The sequence below is a fragment of the Oncorhynchus tshawytscha genome, linkage group LG06 (assembly GCF_018296145.1).
Source record: "Oncorhynchus tshawytscha isolate Ot180627B linkage group LG06, Otsh_v2.0, whole genome shotgun sequence".
In the NCBI taxonomy this organism is placed as follows: domain Eukaryota; kingdom Metazoa; phylum Chordata; class Actinopteri; order Salmoniformes; family Salmonidae; genus Oncorhynchus; species Oncorhynchus tshawytscha.
This window is the reverse complement of record NC_056434.1, coordinates 924,426-942,152: the sequence shown is the minus strand read 5'-3', so window position 1 is coordinate 942,152 and position 17,727 is coordinate 924,426. Positions and strand designations below refer to the sequence as shown.

The window sequence follows — 17,727 nt, the reverse complement described above, 5'->3', positions numbered from 1 at the left end:
CTTGTCAAAGTCCTACAGAGTGCCACCGCCGAGGCTCGTCCGCAAGCCCGGGAGCAAGCCGCTGGCCCGGCCGACGCCACCGCCCCAGCTGCACCGCCGGGGGCGAGTTAGAGGAAGAGGTGTCAGCTCTGCCCACCCAAGAAGGGCGCCAAGACACACACTGCGTGCTGCAGGTGTAAGAAATACATCTGCAAAGGCTGTTCACACGCATACTGTCACACTTGTGCCCACTGGGCCTTTAGCCAAGACGGGACAGGGTGACCCGGGGGGACACTGTGTGGTAGGCATAATAGGAGGACAACGGGAGGGTTAAAGACGAGCCGTCAACTTTTTCCAAGTGCCAAGTGGACACAGGAGCCCCGAGAGTCCCCAAAACAGGCAACCTCGGGCCCCATTGGCTCCTCGTGCCGGTTGGACAGATGGAAATGGTCTCGATTTTAAAGACGAGCCGTCAACTTTTTCCAAGTGCCAAGTGGACACAGGAGCCTCACAGCCCTCCAAAACAGGCAAATTCGGGCCCCATCAGCTCCTCGTGATGGTTAGTCTCGGTTGGACATTTGAACTCGGGTGGGAAACATGAGCCATGGCCCCGTTGGAAAAATGAGCAACAGTTGGATAGATAGGATTGGTCTCGGTTGGACATTTGAACTCGGTTTGGAAACATAAGTAGAGCCAGAGGCAGAAATAGGGAGAGTGAGAGAGAGAGAAAGCTAGGAAAAGGTTGGGAGGGAAGAATAGCCCGAAACAGTGACATTGAACACATGAGCCACGGTTGGATAGATAGGATTGGTCTCAGTTGGACATTTGAACTCGGTTTGGAAACATGAGCCACGGTTGGATAGATAGGATTGGTCTCAGTTGGACATTTGAACTCGGTTTGGAAACATGAGCCACGGTTGGATAGATAGGATTGGTCTCAGTTGGACATTTGAACTCGGTTTGGAAACATGAGCCACGGTTGGATAGATAGGATTGGTCTCAGTTGGACATTTGAACTCGGTTTGGAAACATGAGCCACGGTTGGATAGATAGGATTGGTCTCAGTTGGACATTTGAACTCGGTTTGGAAACATGAGCCACGGTTGGATAGATAGGATTGGTCTCTGTTGGACATTTGAACTCGGTTTGGAAACATGAGCCACGGTTGGATAGATAGGATTGGTCTCAGTTGGACATTTGAACTCGGTTTGGAAACATGAGCCACGGTTGGATAGATAGGATTGGTCTCTGTTGGACATTTGAACTCGGTTTGGAAACATGAGCCACGGTTGGATAGATAGGATTGGTCTCTGTTGGACATTTGAACTCGGTTTGGAAACATGAGCCACGGTTGGATAGATAGGATTGGTCTCGGTTGGACATTTGAACTCGGTTTGGAAACATGAGCCACGGTTGGATAGATAGGATTGGTCTCGGTTGGACATTTGAACTCATTTCGGAAACATGAGTAGAGCCAGAGGCAGAAATAGGGAGAGTGAGAGAGAGAGAAAGCTAGAAATTGGGTGGGAGGGAAGAATAGCCCTAAATTGAGCCAGGGGCAGAAATAGGGGGAGTGAAAGAAAGAGCTGGCTATTGAGAAAGGCCGCCGTAGGCTGACATGGCTCTCAAGAGAAGACAGGCTATGTGCTCACTGCCCACAAAATGAGGTGGAAACTGAGCTGCACTTCCTAACCTCCTGCCCAATGTATGACCATATTAGAGAGACATATTTCCCTCAGATTACACAGATCCACAAAGAATTCGAAAAAAAAATCCAGTTTTGAAAAACTCCCATATCTACTGGGTGAAATTCCACAGTGTGCCATCACAGCAGCAAGATTTGTGACCTGTTGCCACGAGAAAAGGGCAACCAGTGAAGAACACACACCATTGTAAATACAACCCATATCTATGCTTATTTATTTTATCTTGTGTCCTTTACCATTTGTACATTGTTAAAACACTGTATATATATATAATATGACATTTGTAATGTCTTTATTGTTTTGAAACTTCTGTATGTGTGATGTTTACTGTTCATTTTTATTGTTTATTTCACTTTATATATTCACTTTATATATTATCTACCTCACTTGCTTTGGCAATGTTAACACATGTTTCCCATGCCAATAAAGCCCTTGAATTGAATTGAAAGAGAAAGCTAGGTAAAGGGTGGGAGGGAAGAATAGCCCTAAACAGTGACATTGGACACATGAGCCATGTTTGGATAGATAGGATTGGTCTCTGTTGGATATTTGAACTCGGTTTGGAAACATGAGCCATGCTTAGATAGCTCAGCTGTAGCAGGGCAAGACAGTCATGCTCATATAACAGAGTCTTTGTGGTGTGTATCAGTCATGGTCCAATAACCAACCAGTGTTGAGTTACTGTGGTTGAGGGTTATTTTATCCAGCCAATGGTAGGTGATGTCACTACAAACTGCCATGTAAAAGCCCTTACGCAAGGCATATCCACTTCACAACTCTGGAGACTTTGAGAGAGGTCTAACAGGCTCCCATTCTACCCAATTGACTACAGTGGTCCACCAGTTGTTTAAAGGCTGGTTCATATGAAACACAAGAACTGTCTATAAGAAGTGATAGACATCGATAGATACTGAACATACCGACCATGGCCGGTGTAACCACAAAATATATTGTGGCAGACCACCCTCCTTGGTATTACAAATTGGATTACAAAGATGTGTTCACTTGTAAAAGTACACAAGGACTGTTTGATAAAGTGTTCGACCTGATGTTGTGTAAGCAACAGGCACTTTTGGAGAGATAGAAAAGGTACAAACCAAAAAACAATCTATAAGATTATCAGGGATATGGTAATCAAGGACTCTAACACTATACAACAACAACCGTCGCGCTTGTTATTGCTTGCGCTGATGGACCTAGTGGACATTGAAAGTGGTACAGGCGTTGACTCAATGTCAGGTCTAGACATGGCTGGTCTCAGGCACGTGCTACTGGCATACGGTAACTACACAAACTTCTATATACCGACTAAAGAACTGATAAGTCCCAAGGGTAAGAAGGTGATTCCAGCGGTCACACAGAACTCTGACAAACACAACTTTGTCTACTACGACAGGAACAGGTCCATGATTGGAACCTACACGGTTGGCATCCCGACAAATGGGAAAGGCAATGGCAAGTCATACATCGGCCAAGAGGTACTGTTTGTCCCGGGACTCGGGAGCCTGGAGTTGCTGAAAACTGTCACTGGTAGCATGTTCGATTTTCGGGACTTGACCCTGGAGGTGCCCACTCACTCCACAGCACTCACCCCTTCCTTTCAACAGATTCAGCCTGTCCAGTTGTTACTCACGGAGGACAACACAATGTCCACCCAGGTTCTAGTCTCTCACATGGAAGAGATAGCCCCCATGTGCTGCGTAGTAGGCACTGCTTCGGCTGACATGCTGAAGAAAAAGAGGGAGACAAGGGTTGATTGTTTCACGGAAAATGAAGTGTGACCTAAAGCACTTCCATTATGAGAACCATGACACTCGTACTGTCTACTTCAGAAGGAGCAGCAAGTTCCTGGATGGCAAGCGGGTGAACCTGGTACCTGTTGTCGTACTGAGAAAGGTCCAGGATCTGGCTCCTGAATTGTACGTGTCTACTACTGTGAGGTTTTGCAGGGCCGTGAAGCAATCATGCGTCAAGGGCAATGGTGAGCTGGTGAGCTGTTGGAATGACACGCTAAAGGAGCTTGGGAGAGACACGTTTATCACCGGGCCCGAAATGTATCAGGAGATACACAATCCCGCATTGGCAGCGTTCATCAAGCGTGTGAATCCAATCAGCTGGTGCAATTACATACCAAAGCACGTGGAGAGTATGATTAGTGACCCTGTCATGGTGGAAGTGGTATGGTGGAAGTGGTAGAACTGGCCATTATATACAGTGCCTTGCGAAAGTATTCGGCCCCCTTGAACTTTGCGACCTTTTGCCACATTTCAGGCTTCAAACATAAAGATATAAAACTGTATTTTTTTGTGAAAAATCAACAACAAGTGGGACACAATCATGAAGTGGAACGACATTTATTGGATATTTCAAACTTTTTTAACAAATCAAAAACTGAAAAATTGGGCGTGCAAAATTATTCAGCCCCCTTAAGTTAATACTTTGTAGCGCCACCTTTTGCTGCGATTACAGCTGTAAGTCGCTTGGGGTATGTCTCTATCAGTTTTGCACATCGAGAGACTGACATTTTTTCCCATTCCTCCTTGCAAAACAGCTCGAGCAGCAGTTTTCAGTTCTTTCCACAGATTCTCGATTGGATTCAGGTCTGGACTTTGACTTGGCCATTCTAACACCTGGATATGTTTATTTTTGAACCATTCCATTGTAGATTTTGCTTTATGTTTTGGATCATTGTCTTGTTGGAAGACACATCTCCGTCCCAGTCTCAGGTCTTTTCAGGTTTTCTTCCAGAATGGTCCTGTATTTGGCTCCATCCATCTTCCCATCAATTTTAACCATCTTCCCTGTCCCTGCTGAAGAAAAGCAGGCCCAAACCATGATGCTGCCACCACCATGTTTGACAGTGGGGATGGTGTGTTCAGGGTGATGAGCTGTGTTGCTTTTACACCAAACATAACGTTTTGCATTGTTGCCAAAAAGTTCAATTTTGGTTTCATCTGACCAGAGCACCTTCTTCCACATGTTTGGTGTGTCTCCCAGGTGGCTTGTGGCAAACTTTAAACAACACTTTTTATGGATATCTTTAAGAAATGGCTTTCTTCTTGCCACTCTTCCATAAAGGCCAGATTTGTGCAATATATGACTGATTGTTGTCCTATGGACAGAGTCTCCCACCTCAGCTGTAGATCTCTGCAGTTCATCCAGAGTGATCATGGGCCTCTTGGCTGCATCTCTGATCAGTCTTCTCCTTGTATGAGCTGAAAGTTTAGAGGGACGGCCAGGTCTTGGTAGATTTGCAGTGGTCTGATACTCCTTCCATTTCAATATTATCGCTTGCACAGTGCTCCTTGGGATGTTTAAATTTTGGGAAATCTTTTTGTATCCAAATCCGGCTTTAAACTTCTTCACAACAGTATCTCGGACCTGCCTGGTGTGTTCCTTGTTCTTCATGATGCTCTCTGCGCTTTTAACGGACCTCTGAGACTATCACAGTGCAGGTGCATTTATACGGAGACTTGATTACACACAGGTGGATTGTATTTATCATCATTAGTCATTTAGGTCAACATTGGATCATTCAGAGATCCTCACTGAACTTCTGGAGAGAGTTTGCTGCACTGAAAGTAAAGGGGCTGAATAATTTTGCACGCCCAATTTTTCAGTTTTTGATTTGTTAAAAAAGTTTGAAATATCCAATAAATGTCATTCCACTTCATGATTGTGTCCCACTTGTTGTTGATTCTTCACAAAAAAATACAGTTTTATATCTTTATGTTTGAAGCCTGAAATGTGGCAAAAGGTCGCAAAGTTCAAGGGGGCCGAATACTTTCGAAAGGCACTGTAGATCCAGCTTCGTAGGTTGACTTGACATCTTCCCAAGAGCACACTCTGACATGAGAGTCGTCTGCGAGATACCAAATATCGTTGTCGTCTCGCACATAAGCTGTGTAATGTCCACAGTAGTGAGTACCACGGTGGGCTACAACAGCATACAGCTTGTATACAGTAGCTACCGGTGCCTCAGGGTCTTTCATGATATATTTCAGGTCCAGTGTCTCAGGGAAAGCAAACCTTGTGCCTGTCTTGACTATATCAGCTGTATCTCTGCCAATGTTCCTAACACGTTCGATCTTCATACACACAACCTGCGGCAATGTCACTACCTTGCTGGTGATTTCAATCTGAGTTCCTGTGTGGCAGTGTGTACAATGGTAGTCACAGGTGGTGAACGTGATGTCAGTGTATAGTTTGATATAGTCCTGCAGCTCTGTGGGGAGATTATCACCTATCAACACGGTGATCGTGTTGGACTTATTGAGTGTGGACTGGACTGTGTTACAACGGAGGCAGCGCACACGGTCCTCATTCTCAATGTCCCACAGAGAACCTATCCTCTTAGCTATCCCACAGTCGTCTGCTAGAGCGTTGATGATGCACTTGAAGACCACATCTGAGTCCTCCTGAACATCGAAAGGGGCTCCTCTGTACAATGTCATTGCGTTTACTAGTAAGCTCGGATCACACGGTGACATGTTGCCTTTGGTCATATCGTAGATGAGACACTTAATAAGCCTCACTGCCACCGTATTAGGAGACCGGTGATCTTGACCATCGACCAGCCGAATTATGTCCCGTAGCTCACGTGTCCCACACAGCACTTGGACAACGCTATTGATGCTGCAGTAAGCCCCGTAATTGATCAAGCCGCGCATAGTGTAAGGTAGACAGGGAGACCAATCAGCCTTGGCAGAACAACAACACAGATTCCGATGTGACCCAGTCGACAGCAGTTTAGGATATCTAGTACTTTACGATATTTAGTACTCAGTCACGCTGAATGTCATCACGCTATTGAACAGCTCTCTGAGAGATAACACAGACCCCTCCAGGTTCAGTAGAACCATGAGTATTGTCATCTTGTAATAGTTGAGCGTAAACTCCTGCACGGGTCCCTGTCGCTTACACTTTGTGAACACTATCACAGGGGCCAACTTGGAATCGATATGGGACACTAAGTTGTGTGTGAAACAGCTACCGTTGTCAGTCAGTAACTTTGACCGGTCCAGTTGATCTATCCTGACAACCCCAGAGAGGGCAGAGACGTTCAGAGTCACCTTTGTCAAACCCTGTGTACAATCTAATGTCGTCACTTCCAGCCTAGATGATCCGAATATCTTCATCCTCATCCTCATCACTATGTTCCTAACCAGTGTACTCAGCTTAGTATCACCCGGGCCTTCTGCTGTCTGGTTGCCTCTGTAAGGCTGAGGTTCTCCATATACCACCCGATCGAGTCGGTCAGTACCTGCGAGGTAGACGTGCCAGTACTGAGATTGCAAAGCCATTTGCACAGGTTCGAGTCCGGTAAGTGCTTTGACACCATAGTAGTACAGAGACGGGTCAAGTTCTTACATTGGTCACTGAACATCGAGGCCAATGGCTTGTTGAAGTTCCTGCTCAGATAAGGGACAATGTCGATCATCACAGCTCCTTTGCTGATAAAGATGTGAGTAGGCAGCAACCGCATATCTAGGGCCGCCTTGAGCGTGAGAAACACTTGTAGCAGAAAAGCGTATACAGAGTTAGGTGAGTCTGCGACGGTCCAGTTAAACACCTGCTTGCAGTCATCGAACAACTGAGCGTATTGGAAGATGAACACATCCTTGCGCATAGAGCACTTACACAATCCATGTCTGGGACCAGCAAATATAAGAGGGTGCATTTGGGTCATGCTCTGTGACTGGATGACCACGCTGTCTTTGAAGCGTGCTATCTCCTTCTCGTTGGTACTCTTCAGAATGACCATGGTTGTGTTTATCTCCCCCTCGATCCTCTTGCCTCTCATACACACCCTACCCTCTATATCATCACCGATATCCTGTACTGGCTCTGTTGCCGGTATGCTGCTGGGTGGTTTCCGTGTACCCTTGCCACTCGCGTCAGCACTGTTCCCCTTGCACTGGCTGACAATGTGGTTGTCCACACTGGCACCCGCTTGGCCTATGGTGAGGTCTAGAGCCTTGATCATCTTGCCTCTCATATTATTCACCCTACCCTGTATAGCATCACCGACTGCGGCCAGTATGCTACTGGGTGGGTTCGATGCATCCTCGCCACTGGCTTCAGTAATGGTCCCCTGGGACGGGCTGACAATGAGGTTGTTCACACTGGCTCCCGCTTGGCCTATGGTGAGGTCTAGAGCCTTGTTAGAGCTATCGCCCTCAGACGCTATATTACAATTGCCATTGTTGACTATCTCATCACCCAACTTGCTACAGCTCAACATTTCTGTCAAGTTGTCACTCCATTCAAGGTTATTCAAATCTAGGAGAGATACATACCTTGACATGTGCCCCGAGTGACCGAGTTTTCCATACCATAAGCCTCCTTGGATTGGACAGGATGAAGTTCATCTGTCAGTTTGTGTGTCTGTTTCACATCTATTATGATGGACGGGTGAGGATGGAGCTGATGCTGTGGACAGTGTTGGTTCGAAGTACCCACGTCTGGATTATCTACGTACACCCCGGGAGCCATCTTGACAGGTCTGACCCCGGCCCGATTGTCTGTTTCAGCAACCATGCGTTTGCTATACTTGCTCTTGTATAGACATTTGAGCTCCGTGGCCTTGCTCGAGTACCAACTGTACGGCTGGATAAGATCAGGAGCCAACCTGATAAGGTCTATTCCGTAGTACACTTTGGGATCAGACCCGATCACTGTAACCGGGGATTGCGTCGCCGATCTCTCTTCCACAAGTTTAGTGAGGTCCTTGGGGACACAGTCGTTGGCCACTATCATGTCGGTTGACCTATAGTTCCCTACCTGTACGGACAAGGGCATCTGTGTGGAAGGTGTCTGAACATCCTTCACTCACGCCGCCAAACTTACCCTAGTAAAACTGACTATCCTACCGATCCTCGACTTCGGCGATGTCATCTACAAAATTGCTTCCAACACTCTACTCAGCAAACTGGATGCAGTTTATCACAGTGCCATCCATTTTGTTACTAAAGCACCTTATACCACCCACCACTGCGACCTGTATGCTCTAGTCAGCTGGCCCTCGCTACATATTCGTCGCCAGACCCACTGACTCCAGGTCATCTACAAGTCCATGCTAGGTAAAGCTCCGCCTTATCTCAGTTCACTGGTCACGATGGCAACACCCACCCGTAGCACGCGCTCCAGCAGGTGTATCTCACTGATCATCCCTAAAGCCAACACCTCATTTGGCCGCCTTTCATTCCAGTTCTCTGCTGCCTGTGACTGGAACGAATTGCAAAAATCGCTGAAGTTGGAGACTTTTATCTCCCTCACCAACTTCAAACATCTGCTATCTGAGCAGCTAACCGATCGCTGCAGCTGTACATAGTCTATCGGTAAATATCCCACCCAATTTTACCTACCTCTTCCCCATACTGTTTATATTTATTTACTTTTCTGCTCTTTTGCACACCAATATCTCTACCTGTACATGACCATCTGATCATTTATCACTCCAGTGTTAATCTGCAAAATTGTAATTATTCGTCTACCTCCTCATGCCTTTTGCACACAATGTATATAGACTCTCTTTTTTTCTACTGTGTTATTGACTTGTTAATTGTTTACTTCATGTGTAACTCTGTGTTGTTGTCTGTTCACACTGCTATGCTTTATCTTGGCCAGGTCGCAGTTGCAAATGAGAACTTGTTCTCAACTAGCCTACCTGGTTAAATAAAGGTGAAAAAAATATATAAATAATAAATCCTTGACATCTATCGCCAAACACTGGTATCGTTTGAGATTAAGCAGTGTGGAAGGAGACCATCTCTCTTGAGGAAACAGGGTAATGCATAGCACTCCCATATAGACAAAAGTTTTGTCCACTATCTTGGAGCCAATGACAGAGAGTTTATTGCGTATAGTCCCCGCGCTGGGCCTTGTGTGCTTGTATTTTGCTTGGAGGGAGCTAGCGTTTATCGATCTCATGTAGCGTATGCCCAAAGTCTCATTGTCATCCGGTCTGTAAACCCCTACCATATCGGATAGATTGGCAGCGTATGTCATCTTACAATATTCGTCGTCCGAACCTTTGTATTGGAACAAGGGCGAGCCGCTGTGTAACTCCCACATCACACAGTACCAGCTGAATATGTCGCTCCCCATGGCCGAGTTCAAGCACCACAGCACTTCGGGAGCCATGTTAGTGCGGTTGCCCCGAGGCTGATCTGGGGTAGAGAAGTTGCATGATGTGCCAAAGTCGCTGATCTTGAAAGCAAATGGTATTGTATTTCTATCAGGCTGGTGACAGACCAAGACATCCCTGTGCATGAAGTCCCTGTGCTGGTTGGTTCTCAATCGCAAGTATTCAAGCCCCCGGAGAGTGTCCAGTTCTACTAAGGGGACTACTGAGGCATTTTGTATACGCCACATGAACTCCTGTAGCGAGAACAGTGCTCGTTCCATGACTACAACTGCTCTACATCCCAATTGGTAGCCGGCAATGTCACACCAAAAGCCTCCGAACGTGCAGAGGATGTTGGGGTGTTTTATTGACACGGCTATCATCACCTCCTCCACCTGCGAGGCAATGTGCGCGTAGCGACAAAATTCATTGTCTATGAAAGGAACACTCCAGTCCACCATTTCCAGAAAAAGGTTGGTCATTGCAACTAGGTGATCGTTAACTTGAGCCGTCACCCCAAAGCCTCCTCGACCTAGCACCATGTCCGGTCTGGATACCAGGTCTTCTATGTCGAAGCCACATTTCGACCCCCTCGGCCCTGATATGTTAGCGTAGATGCTCCAGTGATGTGCGTTTGCGGTAGGGCTTAGAGGCTTGTATATTCGCCCAAATTTGTCTATGGTCACTTTGGCTGTTCTAGGTGTAGTTGTCTTGTAGCTCATAGTCGAGCAGCCATCTATCACTAGATGTTCCTGTTGAGGCATTGCTTCGATGTCCTCAAGTGTAGCACTCGCAAACGTCGGGAATATGGGCGTCCTGCGTTTGTGGACTGAGGTCCGTGTTTCCCTCATCAAACTGGTAATCCTCGGAGAGTAAGGGGCACTCACACTGCATTTCATCACCCTGAACAATACGATTGAGTCGTATTTACAGCTCATGATCACTGGTGCCGAGTGGCGTTTTATGTATACCACTACGCGATCCTTACCCTCTAGCTGAGGTTCGTCTGAGATGCTCACCACTCCGACAGTTGTGAGACTATGCTCTGGGATAACATTGTTGAGAACTGTTACCGTGTCCTCGTTCTGTCTGAAGGTGAAGTGTTCAGGTTTTACCCCAAGCCACACCAGCACGCTTTGAACATCGTTATAACACAAGGTCTTAACGTGAAACAAATTATAAGGCTCTACCAGTCCTATCAACCTTTCGGCATTGCTTATGGTTTGGTTCCTTAACTGGTCCATTTCCTTTCGATAGTCCTGACATCTATGAAATAGGCTATTGATCTGTAATATATCAGGTGTAGTAAATAGGAGATGAACTGTTCGGTTCGTAGAGAGATCGTGTTCTCTGAACACGCTTCCGTATCACTGTTTGAGTGCCTGATCGTGGCAGGAGCGCCAGCTACGGGTCTGTTCCAAGACAGTGGGTTGAAGACTGGATAAACTCTCCAGATGACAATGCAGGTCTTGAGTGATATGTGGAAGAGAGACGATACCTTGTATATACCCAGAGGTGATGTGGAATCTCTCATCACATGGAATGCTGTAGCACTGCGCGCAGCGGAGCACCTATCCCTGATCCGATATTATCAGAGCCTGGCAAATTATCCAGATACTACATATATCTGTTGTTTCGTTACTGTATCACTTCAGCTGGCCCGACGACATACAATCAGCAGGGTATGATGAGTAACCGCATGATCCGCATGGGTCTGTGTGAACCCAAGACAAAAACATTTCCCTTAGGTGATATACCCAGGAGCTGGCTCTTGTCTACAGTGTCTACAACCCTCCCCTCAGCTCCACCTAGCCAAGAAGGAAGCTTCACGAATGGGTTCCCTCAGTACCTTCCCCAGCCGCAGCATTCACCTCAACCTCTAGAGAATCATCTGTATCCCCAGCAGCAATATCGTCAGGCTCGGCCACATAAGCATGTCCGGCAGTATAATGGAGAGGTTGACTGTACCAATCCACAGGAACAACGCCTTGCCTTGCAATGCACCACCAAACAGTTATATCCAGCTTTGAATGAGCACCAAGCTAGTGAATCCTCCCATACAAAGCCCATGAGGGGTCCAGGTACTAAGCCGAAAGGGTGTTATGACTCAAACGTTGACAGTGAGGAGGAGTATTGAGTGTGTGTGTAGAACATGTAAGCATAGTGCAGGTACTTAGTACTGGAGTGTGTACGGACCGTCATATACCTTTATGACACAACACAGCCTCTACAAGGCACTGAATGTAATAGCAAACATTGTACAATATCACTCCCTGGGCTAACCTGGTTGAATAAACGGTCATTGTTTTATGTAATATCAAACAGTCTACAATAGCAGTCCCTGAGTTAGCATGGTTGGAGACACGGTCCGTGTTTGGAGGATATTATTCTTTAAGAACACTAACAGTGGTGCCGACCACCTCAGCGAGGCTAATCACCACAGACTGCAATGGCAGCAGCAGCATCCACGAGACCACATGTGATGGCCTGTACGAGTGAGGTGATACCGGTGGAGAGACAGAACACAGAGTACAATACTTTAAGTATCGAGGCTGCCGCTGGTCCGACCATTGCCACCCAGGGCAGTAGCGACATGGTGTGTGGTGTGTGTTTGGAGGTGGTGCTTGAAAAGGACAATCCGAGGGAGCGCCGATTCGGAATTCTGCCCAACTGTAGCCACTGTTATTGCCTGGAGTGTATCCACACGTGGAGAACAGTAAAATGTCACGATATCAAAACCGTTAAATTGTGCCCGGAGTGCCGAACTAGATCGCACTTCTTCAAGAGGACAAGCTGAAACTGATACAGACGTACAAAGATTTCCTTGCAAGTAAACCGTGTCGATACTATGATCGAGGTCCTGGTACTTGCCTCTTCGGCTCAAAGTGCTTCTACAAACACCACTGGCAAGAGGGAGTCCAGGATGGAGTCCAGGCCCACAGTTTCCATCCCCAGACTATACATCCCATGTGAACGATGGTGTGGACCGAGAACGGTTACACCTGGCGAATGTCACCTGAGACAGAACAACAGGACACCGGGTACCCTCTTTACCTGAATCAAATGTTGCTCATGTTGATGGCTGATGACAACGTATTCAGCCTATTAAACGTCTGCTGCGTTAGAGCTAGAGCTATTATCCACAAAGCCACAACCTAGGGATGCACTGTCTTTATTGGTAATAGGCATTTATGAATAGGCATTTGTTGTCATATACATGCAAAGTTCTGTATTCCAACAATAATATCACCTTTGTCTCTTTTTGAAACTAATTGCTATATGGTATACCTGGGATGATGTTTATTGTGTTGATGTATCATTATTACAAAAATAAAGTCCGGACATTGACAAAGTGTTAGACTATGCATTTTTATTGTAATATTACAGCACAAGGAGAAGTACACACATACACCAGAGTGCGGAGACATTTGTAAGTGTTCTTGAAAGAGGTAGCTCCGGACCCAGGGTAGTTGATTCAGCTTAAATCCTCTTGATATCCTTTGGCTCGATAGCTGCGGTTTCCAGGGGTGGACCTGTTGGTATCTGGAGACTCTGAGTTCCCGTTACGCATCCTGTGCACCGTTCTCAACCGGAATCGGCCCTCTGGTCTCCCTTTCCTTGCTCTCACAGGGGCACCCAGTCGATCCTTAACCGATACTCGTGCCTTGCAGTTGGAGACACTAAGGGCTGTGCTACGGGGAGAACCGTTGAAACTTTTGTTCTTGACCCCCACTCGATCCCTTATTGATAGGCTCTTTATCTCTTTATCTACGACCAAGGGTCGTCTTTTCCTTGGGGTAGGTGGAGTACATTGCCTCCGATCTACCAATAGTTTCTTCGTCAACACCTTTCGTAGCGTATTGCACAGGTTCCGATGTTGTGTAGAGAAAGATGCTCCGTAGTCATCCATCAGCTCTCTGTGTGGGATGGCTAGAAACCTATCCAAGGTGACATGCTTGAAGTTGTCACTGTGACAACATTGGTCCCATTCTGTCAGATAGGACTGTACAGCCATGACTTTCAGATGTGGCTATTGTGTAGGAACCTATGTTGAGATGTGTACACTGTTAAATAGAAACTATGTTTGGGATATGTAGAATTTATCTACTCTGACTAGATTGTCCTGGTTGGAGACATCAGCCACGGTTGAACACGGTAACCCCGGTCAGAGTGCTTAGACACCTCGGTGAGTGGACCCGATCGGATGTCTTAGACCTGGTTGATGAATCAGCCGATCGGACGTTACAGATCACATAGACACATCATGGGTAGGATGTTTCAGGCTCAGTTGGAGATACGAGCCGTGATCCTTAATGTATTCTCCATCTGATAGCCCTTGGTGAAAGGATATATAAACATACAGTCACAAAGTGCACATACACTTACAAATGTCCACAGATCAGAGAGAGACCCGAGTAGAGTCAGAAAATGGAGCTGACAAATAAATTCAAAATGGCCAACTACCTAATGAGAAACAAAGACGTCTTCCAGAAGCTTGTGGCAGCAATACAAGACCACAAAAACATGCCACTAGATAGTAGACTAAGAGAAACACTATGAATGATGCTTAAGAGGCAGAGTTCAGACGCCTATGTGAAATACCCCAAGACTCTGATCAATATAATGTACTCCTAGTTCGGCAGGGAGGTTGCCTGGACTCTTATCGTGGACACACTCCGAAAGCACCATAGTGACTTCAGAATCACTGACATCGAACCGCACGGCCTTGAAGGGCTGGCTAAGCATGATATGTATCGTCATTCGAACCTACGTTCAATATTGGAAAACACACTGGCCAACCTCAGCCACGCTGATGTGAACCGAGTGAAACTGTTGCTGTCATGGGAGATTGTCAAGGGGTACAATCATATTCCCTATGGTGTCATTGAGATGAAAGATATTTACGGCCTAGCAGATAAGATTTACTGTAGGCAATTTGATCACACAGTCTATGTGATGACTCTGATCCTGACACATATAGAGCAAATGGACCTTGTCGTGGAACTAACCTCGGCGTCAACTGAAAAGAGGCAAAGAACCAGTGTCCCCGAACCCAAAATGATGCCCGGTGATAACCGATTGTACGGCTCTCCGCAGCACTGAAAGGTGTTATCTTTGTCATGTCAGTATATATGTAACCCATCTTTTGTATATGTGAAATAAACCCCATACCTGCCGTATATACTAATAGTGCTTGGTTATTGTGTCTGTTCATTGTGCTATACAAATATAACCACATTTCATGTTGATGATACACAGGAAACAAGTGTTAAAGGAAAGACATTGCCAACACGCACACTGTACCTCTAGGTAATGACTTGTGTATAGCCTTAGACAACACAGTAGAGTACATCCAGTGTTCGGTCACTCTCACCTTCACAATGTTCAACCATGACGAGTACTACCGTGGTTACTGGTGGATTGACAACAAGGACGATTGGCTCAATATCTCCTTAATATCTCCGTTGATGATTGTTTTTGGTTTAGCACTGCTGATAACTCACAAGACCTGTAGGTAGCAAACGGGCATCGTCCCCTATTTACACTCCATGTTCACGTGTACATTCGCTGCAGTATGACACCGTGTATGTCCCGACAACGTGCTACTGTGATGGGGTAAGATGCGATGGGAACGGCCAGTGTGAAGGCAATGTCGTGGAAGCTAGAGACCCCTCTGTGATTCCAGTTGTGGTCAAAGGTAACTATATCTCCGGGCCATATATAGCCTCTTGCCTTGCTACACCTGACACATACAAGTGTGGTTTACTGTCTGTTTCTTACTCATCCCTGCACATCTGCATAGAACCAGAACAGATCGGGATGGTCGTGTGACACCGGGACCCGGCTAGAGTGAAAGAGGATGTGTAGCCCTTCTGAAATGTGACATTAGGCTATCTCCATGAACACACTTCAGCTGTGTAACCAACACTATTTCAACACATATAAGAAAGCTAAGGTAACTGAGCTAAATGACTACCGCCCCGTAGCACTCACATCCGTCATCATGAAGTGCTTTGAGAGACTAGTCAAGGACCATATCACCTCCACCCTACCTGACACCCTTGACCCACTCCAGTTTGCTTACCGCCCAAATAGGTCCACAGACGATGCAATCTCAACCACACTGCACACTGCCCTAACCCATCTAGACAAGAGGAATACCTATGTGAGAATGCTGTTCATCGACTACAGCTCGGCATTCAACACCATAGTACCCTCCAAGCTCGTCACCAAGCTCGAGACCCTGGGTCTCGACCCCGCCCTGTGCAACTGGGTACTGGACTTCCTGACGGGCCGCCCCCAGTGGTGGTGAGGGTAGGCAACAACATCTCCTCCCCGCTGATCCTCAACACTGGGGCCCCACAAGGGTGCGTTCTGAGCCCTCTCCTGTACTCCCTGTTCACCCACGACTGCGTGGCCACGCACGCCTCCAACTCAATCATCAAGTTTGCGGACGACACAACAGTGGTAGGCTTGATTACCAACAACGACGAGACGGCCTACAGGGAGGAGGTGAGGGCCCTCGGAGTGTGGTGTCAGGAAAATAACCTCACACTCAACGTCAACAAAACTAAGGAGATGATTGTGGACTTCAGGAAACAGCAGAGGGAACACCCCCATCCACATCGATGGAACAGTAGTGGAGAGGGTAGCAAGTTTTAAGTTCCTCGGCATACACATCACAGACAAACTGAATTGGTCCACTCACACAGACAGCATCGTGAGGAAGGCGCAGCAGCGCCTCTTCAACCTCAGGAGGCTGAAGAAATTCGGCTTGTCACCAAAAGCACTCACAAACTTCTACAGATGCACAATCGAGAGCATCCTGGCGGGCTGTATCACCGCCTGGTATGGCAACTGCACCGCCCTCAACCGTAAGGCTCTCCAGAGGGTAGTGAGGTCTGCACAACGCATCACCGGGGGCAAACTACCTGCCCTCCAGGACACCTACACCACCCGATGCTACAGGAAGGCCATAAAGATCATCAAGGACATCAACCACCCGAGCCACTGCCTGTTCACCCCGCTGCCATCCAGAAGGCGAGGTCAGTACAGGTGCATCAAAGCTGGGACCGAGAGACTGAAAAACAGCTTCTATCTCAAGGCCATCAGACTGTTAAACAGCCACCACTAACATTGAGTGGCTACTGCCAACACACTGTCAATGACACTGACTCTACTCCAGCCACTTTAATCATGGGAATTGATGGGAAATGATGTAAATATATCACTAGCCACTTTAAACAATGCTACCTTATATAATGTTACTTACCCTACATTGTTCATCTCATATGCATACGTTGATACTGTACTCTATATCATCGACTGCATCCTTATGTAATACATGTATCACTAGCCACTTTAACTATGCCACTTGGTTTACATACTTATCTCATATGTATATACTGTACTCGATATCATCTACTGTATCTTGCCTATGCTGCTCTGTACCATCACTCATTCATATATCCTTATGTACATATTCTTTATCCCCTTACACTGTGTATGACAGTAGTTTTTTTTGGAATTGTTAGTTAGATTACTTGCTCGTTATTACTGCATTGTCGGAACTAGAAGCACAAGCATTTCGCTACACTCGCATTAACATCTGCTAACCATGTGTATGTGACAAATAAAATTTGATTTGATTTGATTTGATTTGACATATCATATTCATTGTATACTTGATGTATTGTTTGTTCGGCCCACCAATAAAGAACACTACCACAAAACCACATTTGTGTCTGTTTATTAGCAGGTCAACTGAGTAACATCACATTAAATAGAATCACACCGAAATCAAAGGCAGTCTGATGTATCTTGTCTTCCTTGCACATAGCACATATATGTAACACAAGCAAAGGATAAGTGACAGCACAACCATTATTAGGACCATAGCAAAGCTCCATATGC

The 17,727-nt window shown here is 46.4% G+C and overlaps 1 protein-coding gene across 1 annotated transcript; it reads right to left on the bottom strand.

Annotated features, from left to right (window-relative positions):
- Window positions 1–5,452: 5,452 nt before the first annotated feature.
- On the bottom strand, window positions 5,453–6,355 carry LOC112253243 (ubl carboxyl-terminal hydrolase 18-like). Its single transcript, XM_024425259.2, has one exon. The coding sequence runs from the start codon at window positions 6,353–6,355 to the stop codon at window positions 5,453–5,455; it is 903 nt and encodes a 300-aa protein (XP_024281027.2).
- Window positions 6,356–17,727: the final 11,372 nt, after the last annotated feature.

What these genes read in the sequence shown, in the direction of transcription:
- LOC112253243 (XM_024425259.2), bottom strand. Translation starts at nt 6,355, where the DNA reads ATGCGCGGCTTGATCAATTACGGGGCTTACTGCAGCATCAATAGCGTT.